The following is a 12681-nucleotide window of genomic DNA, read 5'->3' on the forward strand; positions in this document are numbered from 1 at the left end:
TCCACGGGACTTTTAAAAACCTAAATCCACACGTACGAAGTCGCGGGCATCAGTTAGTACCTAAATAAATTAGCTTAGGTCTGCTTACCTGGTAGCTTTAGTGTTGCGGTATAGAATGACGCGTAAAAACCAATTAGCGGTAATTAATTACCTATGAAATTAAAAACTACCAGGGTTGCAACCTTAGATAGGTTGGTCCATACCACGTCCATACCATAATTGAAAACCTCAGACACGGTTTAACATTGTTAGATACCTATGTGACAGCCCTAGGAAAAATAATAGCGCAGCGTTCTACTTCTGCGAGCTCGAACCCTGTCCTTTAAACTAAATACACCTGCGCTGACGTCACCGGCCTGGATTTCAGAAGACAGCTAAGTAGTCTTCCCATAGTATCCCGTGGTCCCTCCTGTAGTCCTTGGAAGTTACCATGGGTACGCATGTTCAACGGTGTTCGATGCGTGTACAACGCGTGTAGTAATTTGTAGTTAAAAAATAATACATGAGTTCGGTGCGCGCGTTGATGTCTTTTGGTAGAAGCCTTTTTGACCGGTTCGCAAGACGCGGCCGGTCTGTTCAAATTCAATCATTCAAAAATAAAAATATTTCTTTACAACTACAACAACTACGTCATGAACGGTAAAGGAAAAGATGTTTAATTGCTTTAAACGCATATACTTAACCTCAAAAAGTAGCGTGCCTGAGATCAAACCGTGGACTCCCCGATCAGGAGGTCGAAGTCTTGTAGGTACTGAAAAGTAGGTAGGGGCTTATGTTTTAAAAATCGAAATCAAAATCAAATGCCGTGGTTCTGGGCTAATAAAACTACGATTGTAATTTTTACTCCTGTTTTTTAATAATTTTGGTGTTGTAAAATAATTGTTGATCAACGTGTACAAAATTACAGGCATTTACAGTGAGTATTGTATTTTCTGGCGTATTAAATATTATAGTAGGTCTTACCTTGTTACAGATTTTTGTGATAAGTTATATAAATGACTTTGCATTTTTTATAAATATTGTAGCAGAAATTATGAAATACACAGGTATATTGCTTACATTGTCATACCTACCGCAATGTTCTTAGGTAAGGTATTGTGCTAAAAGAATGTAAGAACGATCTATCTTTCTTAGAATTTAGGTACAACTTTTTACAAAATTTGTTACAAAGTTTACTTTTGGATAATGACTGCTGAAGTTATTTATAATAAACATTTTAATAAACCGATAAAGGGTATTCAGAGCGTTATTTATATACATTAACTGAAATTGAAGACAAATGTTATCCAAATATTTTTTGTTTAAATTTTTTATTGCTCATACTTTTCGTTTCTACAGAAGAATACTTATACAAGGAACAAGGAAGTCTTAAAAACAATAGTATGTACCTATTGGCCAGATATTGGTGGATGTTTAAAAGTACTTATGTATATTAGATTATGCTTTCAATTTGTATATTTTAGTGCGAAGTTTGTGCGTTTTTTACTCGTATAAATATTCTTCCGCTTACATAGAAATATATTTTTAAACGTCTACTTTAACTGAAGAAATATAGGGTACAAAAATACATAAGTTTCTATAAAATCCAAGTAAAACATGAACAATACAAGGAATGGTGTGAAGATATTAACAAGATCATGCAATAGCAAATACTTTTTATTAATATTTTACTTAGATTGTTACATAATTTACATACCTACCTATTTTAACATATTTATAGGAAGTGCCGTTTTCGTACTAAAAGATTTCGACGTACTAATTTAAAATAGGTATAAGAATACTAAAAATATAAAAGATTTCTTCTAATGTAGGTACCTACCTAAAAAAGGTGTCAGACAAAATACCTAGGTATAGGTACTTCCTTATGGACTGCAACATTACTGAAAGATTGCTATTCGTTCTATTTTTGCATTCTTAAATAATTATGATGGTAGGTACCTAGCACCTAAAATCTTATCGATGTACCTATAGTACGCGACAGGTCGAGATGGCAATCGCGATATGAGGTGAGGTTACGCCCAGCACACCCACACTATCCTGCACCGGGTTAGCACGGGGGCTGTGTGGATGTGCTGGGCACCCTCACCCGATTGCCATCTCGACCTGTCGTGTACTATACTTTCCCATGTTACAACTTTACCTGCTGCCTGCTTTGTAATATACAAACTTTGTATACCAACCTATCCATACCTACCTAAGTAAGCCAAATTCAATTGCAATTTCGTCCATAGGTTATTTTATGACCAAATTACGACTTAAAGCTGCACTTCTGAATTGAATGATGGAACAATGCAATTAATATAAATGAAGATAAAATTCAACCATGATGAAACTGTCTCCCAAATAAGTATATAATATAATATGTATAGGTATAATCATAATATTATAATGTTGTTTCATCAAGATTTACTTTTATTAGAAATCGTACCTATTATGAAAACTCATCAAAATATAAGTTTATAACAAAATTAAATTATTCTCATCCTGATGTATTTTATTATTATTTTACCAATGTTTTTGTACTATTTTATATACTTAGGTAAGGTGGTCATAATTTAAATTACACAACAGAAAAATAACATAGATAAGTAGGTAAACATATGCCAAAATGAATAAATCGTGACGTCGAAATCATTATATTTTAGCTTGATTAAATAATATATTTTGTCTATATATAATAATAATAATTTATATATAGAAAGACAAAATTATTTAACGGCATTCGTTACAAGAAATTTCAGCTCTGCAAGTAAATGCTTGGTATAAAATATAGATACGGGTAATAAATTTATAAGTGATTGTTTGTAAAAATCTTATCTTATGAACATAGAAATATACAAAAAGCTATCGCTCGGTTCTACATCACGTATAAGTTGTACACTATATCATAGTTTTTGATAAAACAGATGATGTACCTGTCTGCTACTTACACGTTAATGTGAACCAGTACAGGACCTATAGTTACATTCGCCAATCGTCTCTTTACACATTTATCTCAGCCTTTTCGAGTAGGAGAATCATAATTATGATAATTATCGAAATTTGGAATATAAAATAGTAACTAGTAAACTCGGTGAATAATAATTACATGTAGTAATGTCGGTCAGTTCGTAGTGACTGACTCGAGCGACTACGTCTCTACGATGTGAAGCACCATTTGTTCTAGCGTAGGGATAATGTACAAAGTTCATCCAATCTAATCTACGTAACGTTAGAATTAAGTTGATGCATATACGCGCGTAATCTCCAATAATTCATTAGGAACAACGTTTTAAAAATACTATGCGATTTTTTTATTAAGTAGGTTAACTTAAAAAGTAATAAAATATTTTTCGCGCTTTTGGCACTTACCACTAATATGAGACAATTTTAATTCCTAAAATTTGTCTTGTGTTATCAAGAAATTACGCAAAATTTGTAGCGCATTGTCGTCATCACGTTTAAGTAATTCTTTGTTCAGTTATACATGATGTAACAATGGATATAAATTCAAATATTATGTATAACAAACAGCTGTCAAGATGTTCTTTGGTGAAATTTAAGCAATTCGTACACACGATGCAGTTAAATAGGAAAAGTACTGAAAATTAAGTAGTACCTACCTGCCTGTTTAAATACCACTTTACAATGATACTGATATTTTTCCTACATAACTATAATGTACCTATTTACACGATATTTACATATAAATGTATAAATAATTAAAAATCTATGTGAAAACATCATTATTTACAATAGAATTAAAAAAACAATCGAGTTGAGCATTAGCGCAAAAGGGAGGATGCCAATCCTAACAATAATTACAACAATGCTTATTAAAATATAGATTCTTATTTACCTAACCGGATGCATTCTGTGTAAGTACTTAGTACTTGTAAACGCATAAAACTCGTTATTTTAAACAACTACAACTTAACGTTCGTATCGTAATCTCATAGCCACTGAATAAGAAAATTTTAAAGAGTTTGTCTCACGATTGTCTTAACACATTTAATAAAATACTTTTATTTGATCACAAGACTGGAATCACAAAATGCGGCGGGAAATTGCGTCCGACAAGTGTGCACTGCGACGACGGCGGCGATGCGGCCCGCCAGCCTCAGGTGCACTCGATGATGAGGGGTTGGTTGGACTCTATGACGCTGGGCCGCGTCTCGCCGCCCGGCGAGCTGTAGTGTGCCTGCTCGTGGTCGGCGGCCGGAGGCAGCAGGCTGCGGTACTGCGGGCATCCCGGGCTAGGCGAAAGCTGCCCGTGCCCGGTCACTAGATGCGGAGTGGTGGTGTGCGCGTGCCCTCCCATCAGAGCTTCGCCGTGCGGCATCGCCACTCGCGCCCCACCGGCTCCCACCAGCCCTCCCTGCGATGCTGAGTGCAGCTCGTACGCCTCGTGCCCCTCTCTTTCGTGGCAGTCTTTGTCGAGAGTACCTGCAAAGTGCACGCGAAAATGAAATCGGTCGCGTTCAGCGAGAGCGCAAGTGAAAGTCGCGGTTCACCTACGGGGAGAAAGTGCATCGCGTTCAATCTCTCTTCAGTGTATATCATTTTTTCGTATAGTTATTAAATACAGTCGTTATTATTCAAATAATAAGTATGTAATACAGTGTAAAGATTATTTAGGTGTAAGGTTATTGAAAATAATATTTAAAAACCTATATTTTCGTATGGAGTACGGAAAATTTAAACTTTCACTTACCGATACATTCAGTATGAGCGGCGTTAGTAATTGCTAAAACTTCTTCGATGTTGTTCGGTTTGCAGCTAGTCGTTTTCCAGTGAGTGCGTAGTCCAGATGCGCTGATATACTTTTTGTCACAGCCTTGACAAACGTATGGCCGATCGTTCGTATGAAGCCTCTTGTGCAGTTTTAGATGAACAAATTGTGTGAATTTTTGCATACATAGATCACAGGCGTAAGGCTTCTGGCCGGAATGTAGTCGTAGATGTGTTTTCAAGTTGGATGTTGAGGAAAACCTTTTCTTGCAGATATCACATTGGTGCGGTTTTTCGCCCGTATGTACTAGATGATGTTTTTGTAGATGAGCTAGTTGTGTAAATGATTTATTGCAAACATTGCATTTGAACGGTCGCTCTCCTGAATGTGTTCTTAAATGAACCTTTAGATTTGAAAGCTGACCGAAGGTTTTACAGCACACATTACATTCATAATGCATTTTTCCGTCTTTTTTCTTTAGCGGGTACGGTAAACTTCTGTAACCGCGAGAGGATTGTGAATTAGGACTCATCGGTCCGACCATGAGACTACATGTGCCATCTGGACTCATACTGTGCTGTGGTACAAGTTGTCCGTTAACATTAGCATTTTGAATTAAACTCAACTGAGAGCAATTTTTAAGAGTTATTACACTGGTTGAAGATGGGAAATGGTGATTACTTTGTCCATTTTGAATTCTTTCATATTGATGAGAAGATGACACTGTTGGCGAATATGTACTCGGTGGAGATCCTAGTTGTGTAATTATTGTAGAATTAGGCGGTGAATATAGACTATACGAATAATTTGGATAGTGGCTTTCATACCGCGTCTCTCTTATTTCCCTTATTTCTCTTATTTCACGTATTTCTGTCGTATGTGGAATAGTATGCGGAGGCGATGAAGAATATACTGATACTGAATTAGGTGCTGGCAACTGTTGTGGTAAGGGCAGCAATGATGGCAATGGTGTCAGGTTTGAACTTGAATCAGGACTGCAAGCGTTACCGTACCTTTGGCTTTTCTTGTAAGAATATGCCATTTCTGTCGGCGATGATGGTGGCGGAGTTGCGTTTGGCTGTCTCCGGTTTGAGTCATTGTTATTGGTGTCGATTCTATTTCCTGTGAGAATGGTTTCTAGTATTCGCGTATCGGGGGGTGTGTAACGCATGAAAGCTGGTTGTGGTGTTGGTGATATAGTTCCATCTTCGTAGTATGGTTTATTTAGAGGAACGACTGTGTTTTGTGACGATTCTAAAACTATTACAGTGGAAGTGGCTGGATCGCGTCGAGGTGGGGACAAATTGTGTGGTGATGTATCAATAACTTCTTCTGCGATTATTAATTCCTTTTCACTTTCGCAATCCATATCCTTATGATTTTGATATTGATAGGCTCTGGGCATTTTTATTTTAACTTTTCTGTACTCATTGCGATGCATATCTTGATCTATTTTTTGAACTATGACAGTTTCCTTGGGCTCATTAGTTTTATTAGAGCAATCTAATACATAATTTTCTATATCTGAATCACTTGAGTCTTCCGGCGGCGTGAATTCATCGTGATAACCATTGCTGTGATAACCCTCGTCTGATCTCACGGAACCATCATTTGGCGTTAGTTGATGTTCATAATGGTTTGGTACACAATGAGTAAAAGTAGGAGATTTACTACCGCCTTTATCTTGATTATTTGTTGCCATAGGAGAAGGCCCGCGAACATCCCTCAAATGTAGATTTTGTGCAGGAGATCTGTTACTGTGCATTCTTGGGTTTTCAAGTTGATGTATTACTACATGCGACGTACTCTCTTTATGTTGAATTATTAAAGTTTGATTGTCTCTATGCTGTAACTTTACTGGTGAAGGTGGTTGCATTAAATTGCTTAGGGACAATGATGTGTGCTCGTTTATAATTGGACTATCGGATTTGGGATGAATGATATTTGAAGAAATGTCCGTTCGCACAATTGCTCTCTCATTTTTATTTATATTTCTGGAGTCATCGCGTGGTAGTAGATTGGGATTTTCATGAAGAGTTTTATCATTAGAATCCCGTTTTCTCCGCCTTGTTGGAATTTCTCCGTCAAGAATCTCTTTAGCATTTGTAAGACTAAGGACATACTTCATGTGGTTAAAGGCGATTTCCGGATGTACTGGTGCTGGTGGCAAGCCGTAAGCTTTTTTAATAGTCTCTTCTTTACCTGCAATCGATGACACTGTTATAATTATTTTGGATGTATGGAATCATTAAAATTTTAAAGATTTATAAAACTAGAAACAAGTTTTTTTACTTACATATAGAGTATGTAGCTCTTTCAGGATCGATATCATAGCCAAGCCTTGTTGCAAAGTCTTTGCAGTACCACACCATGAGTTCTTCGTTAGGCATGATATCCCTAAAAATATTTAATTTCAAATAAATAAATCATTTAAAACCTGCCAGAATTTGAAAGTTCGACAAAAAATCGCATAGTGTGTTGTGCATACCGAATAGTGTAGAAGTATATGTGTTCCTGGTGTTGACACGCGACAAGGTTCATCACGGAGAGGGAGTAAGCTGAAGCGACGTATCGCATCCAGTTTGCTACGCTCGTATCAGATCCATCAAGGTAATAATAATCGCTATCTTTAAATATCTGCAATCAATAATAGGAAACTATTAACAACTCATAAGTAGATATTCATATTGTTACCATTCTTAACTCAAACAAGGAACTGTTGGATGTAAATTATGTAATTTATAACGATTTTAAGCTTGTTGTATGGGACACGTGACACGTATTTAATATTTACAATACGCGTGCAGCTGATAGCAACATGCTTACTATGATTATGGCGAAGTCAAGGACGTCATGCGGTGTCAAAGTAAGTAATGTGAGACGCGGAAGATAAAATGTTGAAACAAAACATTAGAAACTATATTTTTAGTAACTACTTACTCAAAATTACTTAAAATTTTGTTCTAGGTTGATAGATTTAAATTATATCTATAAAGCAGTAAAGCCCATCACCACATAAAAGATAAGCCCAAGTCTCACCTTAATGTTTCCATAAGTATGATGCCTGACAGTTTCTTGTACCTGGCCCAAAATAGAGAGGAATAGGTTAGTTAGAGATAGTAGTGAAGAGTATAATTTAGACAAATTAGGCTTAAATTAATGGCGGTAAGGGTGGATTCCTGATTGTGCTCGATAGTATGGGTGTAAACTATTTTAGCCTGCTTTAGGATAGCATAGTATGAAAAACCACAACCAAAAGACCTAGTACCTAATAAGCAGTTTGGGTATTGATTTACAGTTTTAATTACTAATTATTATGAAGGGATTTTTTGGTTATTTCACTTACCCTCCAGTAATAACGCCAGGAAACTTTGTCGTTTGGTTTGTTAGGTGTACGAGTGCCTTCGAACGGACCAAACCTCGTACCGCGTGGAATAACTCCTGTACTCCATACGCCTTCAGTCTGTAAATAACAGTATACACTCTTGTAAGTTAAGGAAATAGGTAAATAACGTATCATAATATAATTATATAGGTATAGTACGTGACCCGCTAACGGGTGACGAGCGGGTGTGCGGGGCGTCCCTCCGCCTCATACCCCGATTGCCATCTCAACCTGTGGTGTACTTAAAATATCATATTTGTTAAAGGCCATTCCTTTGCTACCTACCACTTTTTTACACATTTTGGTAAGTTGTAGTAATTATGCAATTTATGAAATATATCGTCCGTTTCAGATGCTTTTGTTGCGTATCAACTATATAATATTACTTAAGTAATAATATTTTAAATGTTTCAATGAATATTTATTTTAAGTATCTAACCACAAATACCAATAAAATTCGTGGTCAAATAATCAGTCGTGTTTTGAGTTATGCTACGTGAGGAGTTCTTCGATACCTACAAAATCATGTACGACTAGGTGGAATGTAGCCCATAACAAAATCTGAACAACCCGACTCCATGCTTCCTTGTCTCTCCTGCTTTCAGTACGCTTAGTATAAGATTTTACGTCTCACCAAACGTTTCTATAATTCGAGAGTCGAAACACAATACCTACTAGTCCAGTCATTAAAGCCAAAACCCGAAAGTAATTAGTAACTTGATGAAATTGTAGGGGGTTTTTAAAGAAGGTGAAATAACTTACCGTGTGATTTTGCAGCGTTCTGGGGTGTACGGAAAGGGTTGAAAAGGGGTGAAACGGGTTTTTTGTGAATAACATTGCCAAAAAAATTAGTAACACGCTGCAAATGTATAATAAGGTTGTTCTTACCGTTTTGTAACCTTTATTAAATTTGCAGCGTTTTGCAACATACGGAACATTGTTTATTATTAAAAACAATAAAATTTGTTATTAATTATTTAAAGTTTGTTAAGGCATTCCGAACCAGTGGTAGATGCATCTGACTATTCGTAAGTACTTGTAAAAGTTTATTCGAATAAAAAAGATTTTAACATGGGTAAAAAAATAGTAACACACTGCAAATTTGGAATTAGGTTGTTCTTACCGTTTTGTAACGTGTATTAAATTTGCAGCGTTTTGCAAGATACGCAACATTGTTTATTATTAAAAAACAATGAAATTTGTTAATAACAGGGGTAAAAAAAATTAGTAACACGGTGTAAATTTATAATGACGTTGTTCTTACCGTTTTCAAACGTTTATTAAATTTGCAGCGTTTTGCAACATACGGAACATTGTTAATCACTATATAAAAAATATTTCATTTAGTATCAATGGTAAAAAAGTTAGTGAAGAGTTGCAATCTAAAAAGAATACTATCAACGTTGGTGAGACATAAAATCTCATACTACGCTTAGTATGAGATTGTTTGTACAGAGTGTTTTTAGGCGCAAGGCCAGAAGCTTATATGAAGGTTCTGCGTGAAACGAGCCTACAAGGTTGAGAGGCTAGTAAAGGAGGAAGGTGGTGAGAGAAGCGAGCCGCATTCGAGTTGTTGAAGTTGAAGGATGATATAAAAAACTTTAGACCCTTGGTACCACTTCATATACCTACTTAACAGGTTTTATGAATGAATGGTGATAAATGAATGATAAAATAAGACCTTTGCTCCACCGTCGCGTCCACCTGCGATAATGTAGGTACATTTTTACCAAAAGAAAATTTAGGAGAAAAAAAAACTACGCATCTTCAGCAAGCGGGGAACAACAAGGTAGAGGAGATAGGATTTAAAACTCGTACCTACTTCATTCGTAGGTAGCTAATAATGTATCTAAGTCCAATATTATTGAAATTGAACATACCGGTGTATTTGGGGTGGATAGTACTGCCGATGGTCTGAGCGCCAGGCTGCGTGGGAGAGTTCTTTCGGCTCTGTTCGGTACGCCACGTTCGCAAGGCACGTCGGGTACTATGTACACAGTGAGCCTCTCGAACTCTTCCTCGCGCATGCGCGTCACGTCATATGAGTCTGGTGCGGCCACAGCGCCCGCGCCGGGACTTGCTGTACGGCCCACCGTTGTTGTAGGGATTTCTTCACTTGTTGACTGTGAAAATCAAATTGAATCAAAATATAGTTCTAGCTAAATCGTCACAATATGGCGGACACGTTTTCTCTTTTTTAGTTTGGAGCGTTATATGAATGTTTTAAAATGGGGATTAATTACGTAGTTTATTTTTGAAAGCAAATACAAATCCAAATATGACGTAATCTAGAAAAATGAGATAGAAAGAGTTTTAACTTCATTAGATCAGGTAGAGCTAGCTATATTAGAATTAACTCATTAGTTATATGATTTATGAATATACATACGTGGAACAATATTATATAGGTATAATAAACCGTTGAGGCCTTCGATATTTTAAATGGTTTACAATTTTACTTTTATTTCATCTTGTACAAAACCTACCACTGATAATAATATACACTGAAATAACTAGCTTAAAAAATAATAATTTATCTATAAAATTGTCAAAGAAGTATCACAGCTCGAAAAATCTATGTAAATAATAATTAACTGGTTGTGTTGAATGGCGATTGCGCTGCTATCAATCAAAAATATGCAAAAGGGACGCATTCCACCCTTTTCATCCGTATGCATAATTCGGTGTGCAAACTTATTATGGATCTTGTCTTCCTATTTTGAGAGTTTATTTCTGCAACGTGTGGAGATAACGACGTCGGTGGTGTTCGATAAAGGGGCGGTGCTACTACTGACCTAGTTTTCCTACAAATGCGCACTTTCCACCGCGCACCGACACTTCCCATTTCTCTATATACATTTTCCACAAATTTAAGTTATCCCGACACTGATAACACTAGCATATTACAATTTAGAGCGAAACAAAGACAGTAGGCAGTTTAAATTATTATATTTATTCAAATAGGTAATATGTTTTCTACTCACCAGCCTCATTTTGATGATTAAATGTCGTCTATTTGTTAAGAAATTTTGTACCTGAAACAATAATGGAAATATATGATAATATATAAACTAATTTTTTAACTTAAGCCTATGTGTTGCAATAAATCTAGAACGTAATGTAGAATCTGCATTCCGAACCGGCGCGGCGCGGCGGGTAGTCAAAGACGTAGCATCTGCCGCATTTGGACAGCGTGGTAGACTATGGCCAAACCCTCATTTTGAAAGGAGACCTGTGCTCAGTAGTGAGCCAGCGATGGGTAGTTTATGATGAGGATGATAATGATGCCTGATGTATGATTTATTTTAATTTCAATGCCTGTCTTTTGTTTGAAAGACTCGCGCGCCCATTCGGTGCTGATACTATGTTAGAAACCTTCAAGAAAGTGCTAACAACAACTGTGCAAAGTCAATAGAATAAACGATGTGCGAACAATTTATACATAAGACGACTAATTTATAATTACCAAAAAAACTTAAGCACACAGGTGCATTGTTATATATGTGCAATCCGAAAATAATCCGATTGGAAAAGGTTATAAAGTTGGCAATGCCGCGTAATTCTGATTGAGAAGGTTTTTTATGGCAGATAGGGGCATCATAGATAAAAAGAGATTTGTAAAATTAAGTATACTTGCTAAAAGTGTAAAAGCAAATATATCAGTGTAATTTATAACTAATACACAGATCGGTAAAGACTAAATAAATAATGTTGGTATATCTACGTATAAGAACATTTTTAAAATACACGCTCTTTTTATCATTTGGCGTTATAAGCGTAAAATAAATTTCTTTAAACAGGTCAAATAAGGGTTTTTACTCCCCAATCAGATTCTAATTTGGAAATCGATTTTATGTCTAGCTTAGTAACTTTTAGTCTATAATACTCAAGGATAATGCAGCTATCGATCAGTGGAAGAATTTTAGAATTATGACTTCCGGAGATTACTCTCCATATACAAACTCACAAATTAAAAAAAAACCACCATTTTATAATACCTACTGGTATCCGATGACAACCATTTATCTAAATATATAAAAGAAAAAGGTGACTGACTGACTGACTGACTGACTGACTGACTGACTGATCTATCAACGCACAGCTCAAACTACTGGACGGATCGTGCTGAAATTTGGCATGCAGATAGCTATTATGACGCAGGCATCCACTAAGAAGGGATTTTTGAAAATTCAACTCTGGAAGGGGTGAAATAGGGGTTCGAAATTTTGTGTAGCCCACGCGGACGAAGTCGCGGGCATTAGCTAGTACTAATATATACCAGTAGGCTTCGCCACCTGCTGAGCTATGTTGGTTACTCTGCTTCTCCTACGGATCTCCTCATTTCTAAATTTCGGCAGACTGTCTTTCTGTAATTCGATGTTGTCTCGGCATACTTAAGGCGAGTGCGTACGATCCCAAAATTAATGTTTACATATCGTTACTCCAGTGTGAAACAACCTTTAAATATTTACCGTTTATGGTTAAGCAATAGTAAAGTTCAACATTTCATTGCATTATTTCTCTCGGAAGCATGTATGAGGACGTCGTCAAAACTTCTGTGTTTAAACAATTTTTTTTCCCCAAA

The 12681-nt window shown here is 36.2% G+C and overlaps 1 protein-coding gene across 5 annotated transcripts in view; it reads right to left on the reverse strand.

Moving 5' to 3' along the window:
- Window positions 1-831: 831 nt before the first annotated feature.
- The window catches only part of Blimp-1 (PR domain zinc finger protein 1), a 33015-nt gene continuing 21165 nt past the window's right edge, over window positions 832-12681 (reverse strand). For 2 of the 5 annotated variants that reach the window (XM_069498915.1, XM_034968548.2), the window contains exons 2-9: window positions 11081-11131; window positions 9977-10219; window positions 8058-8174; window positions 7751-7792; window positions 7200-7348; window positions 7008-7108; window positions 4694-6928; window positions 832-4425 (exon numbers count right to left, since the gene is read on the reverse strand). In XM_069498915.1, the coding sequence (XP_069355016.1) occupies window positions 4100-4425; window positions 4694-6928; window positions 7008-7108; window positions 7200-7348; window positions 7751-7792; window positions 8058-8174; window positions 9977-10219; window positions 11081-11089 (3222 nt within the window). In that variant the 5' untranslated portion in view covers window positions 11090-11131 and the 3' untranslated portion in view covers window positions 832-4099. The remainder of the gene's footprint in view (window positions 4426-4693; window positions 6929-7007; window positions 7109-7199; window positions 7349-7750; window positions 7793-8057; window positions 8175-9976; window positions 10220-11080; window positions 11132-12681) is intronic. The other 3 variants (XM_034968549.2, XM_034968550.2, XM_069498916.1) reach the window with 3 other exon arrangements.

The sequence above is a fragment of the Maniola hyperantus genome, chromosome 5 (assembly GCF_902806685.2).
Source record: "Maniola hyperantus chromosome 5, iAphHyp1.2, whole genome shotgun sequence".
In the NCBI taxonomy this organism is placed as follows: domain Eukaryota; kingdom Metazoa; phylum Arthropoda; class Insecta; order Lepidoptera; family Nymphalidae; genus Maniola; species Maniola hyperantus.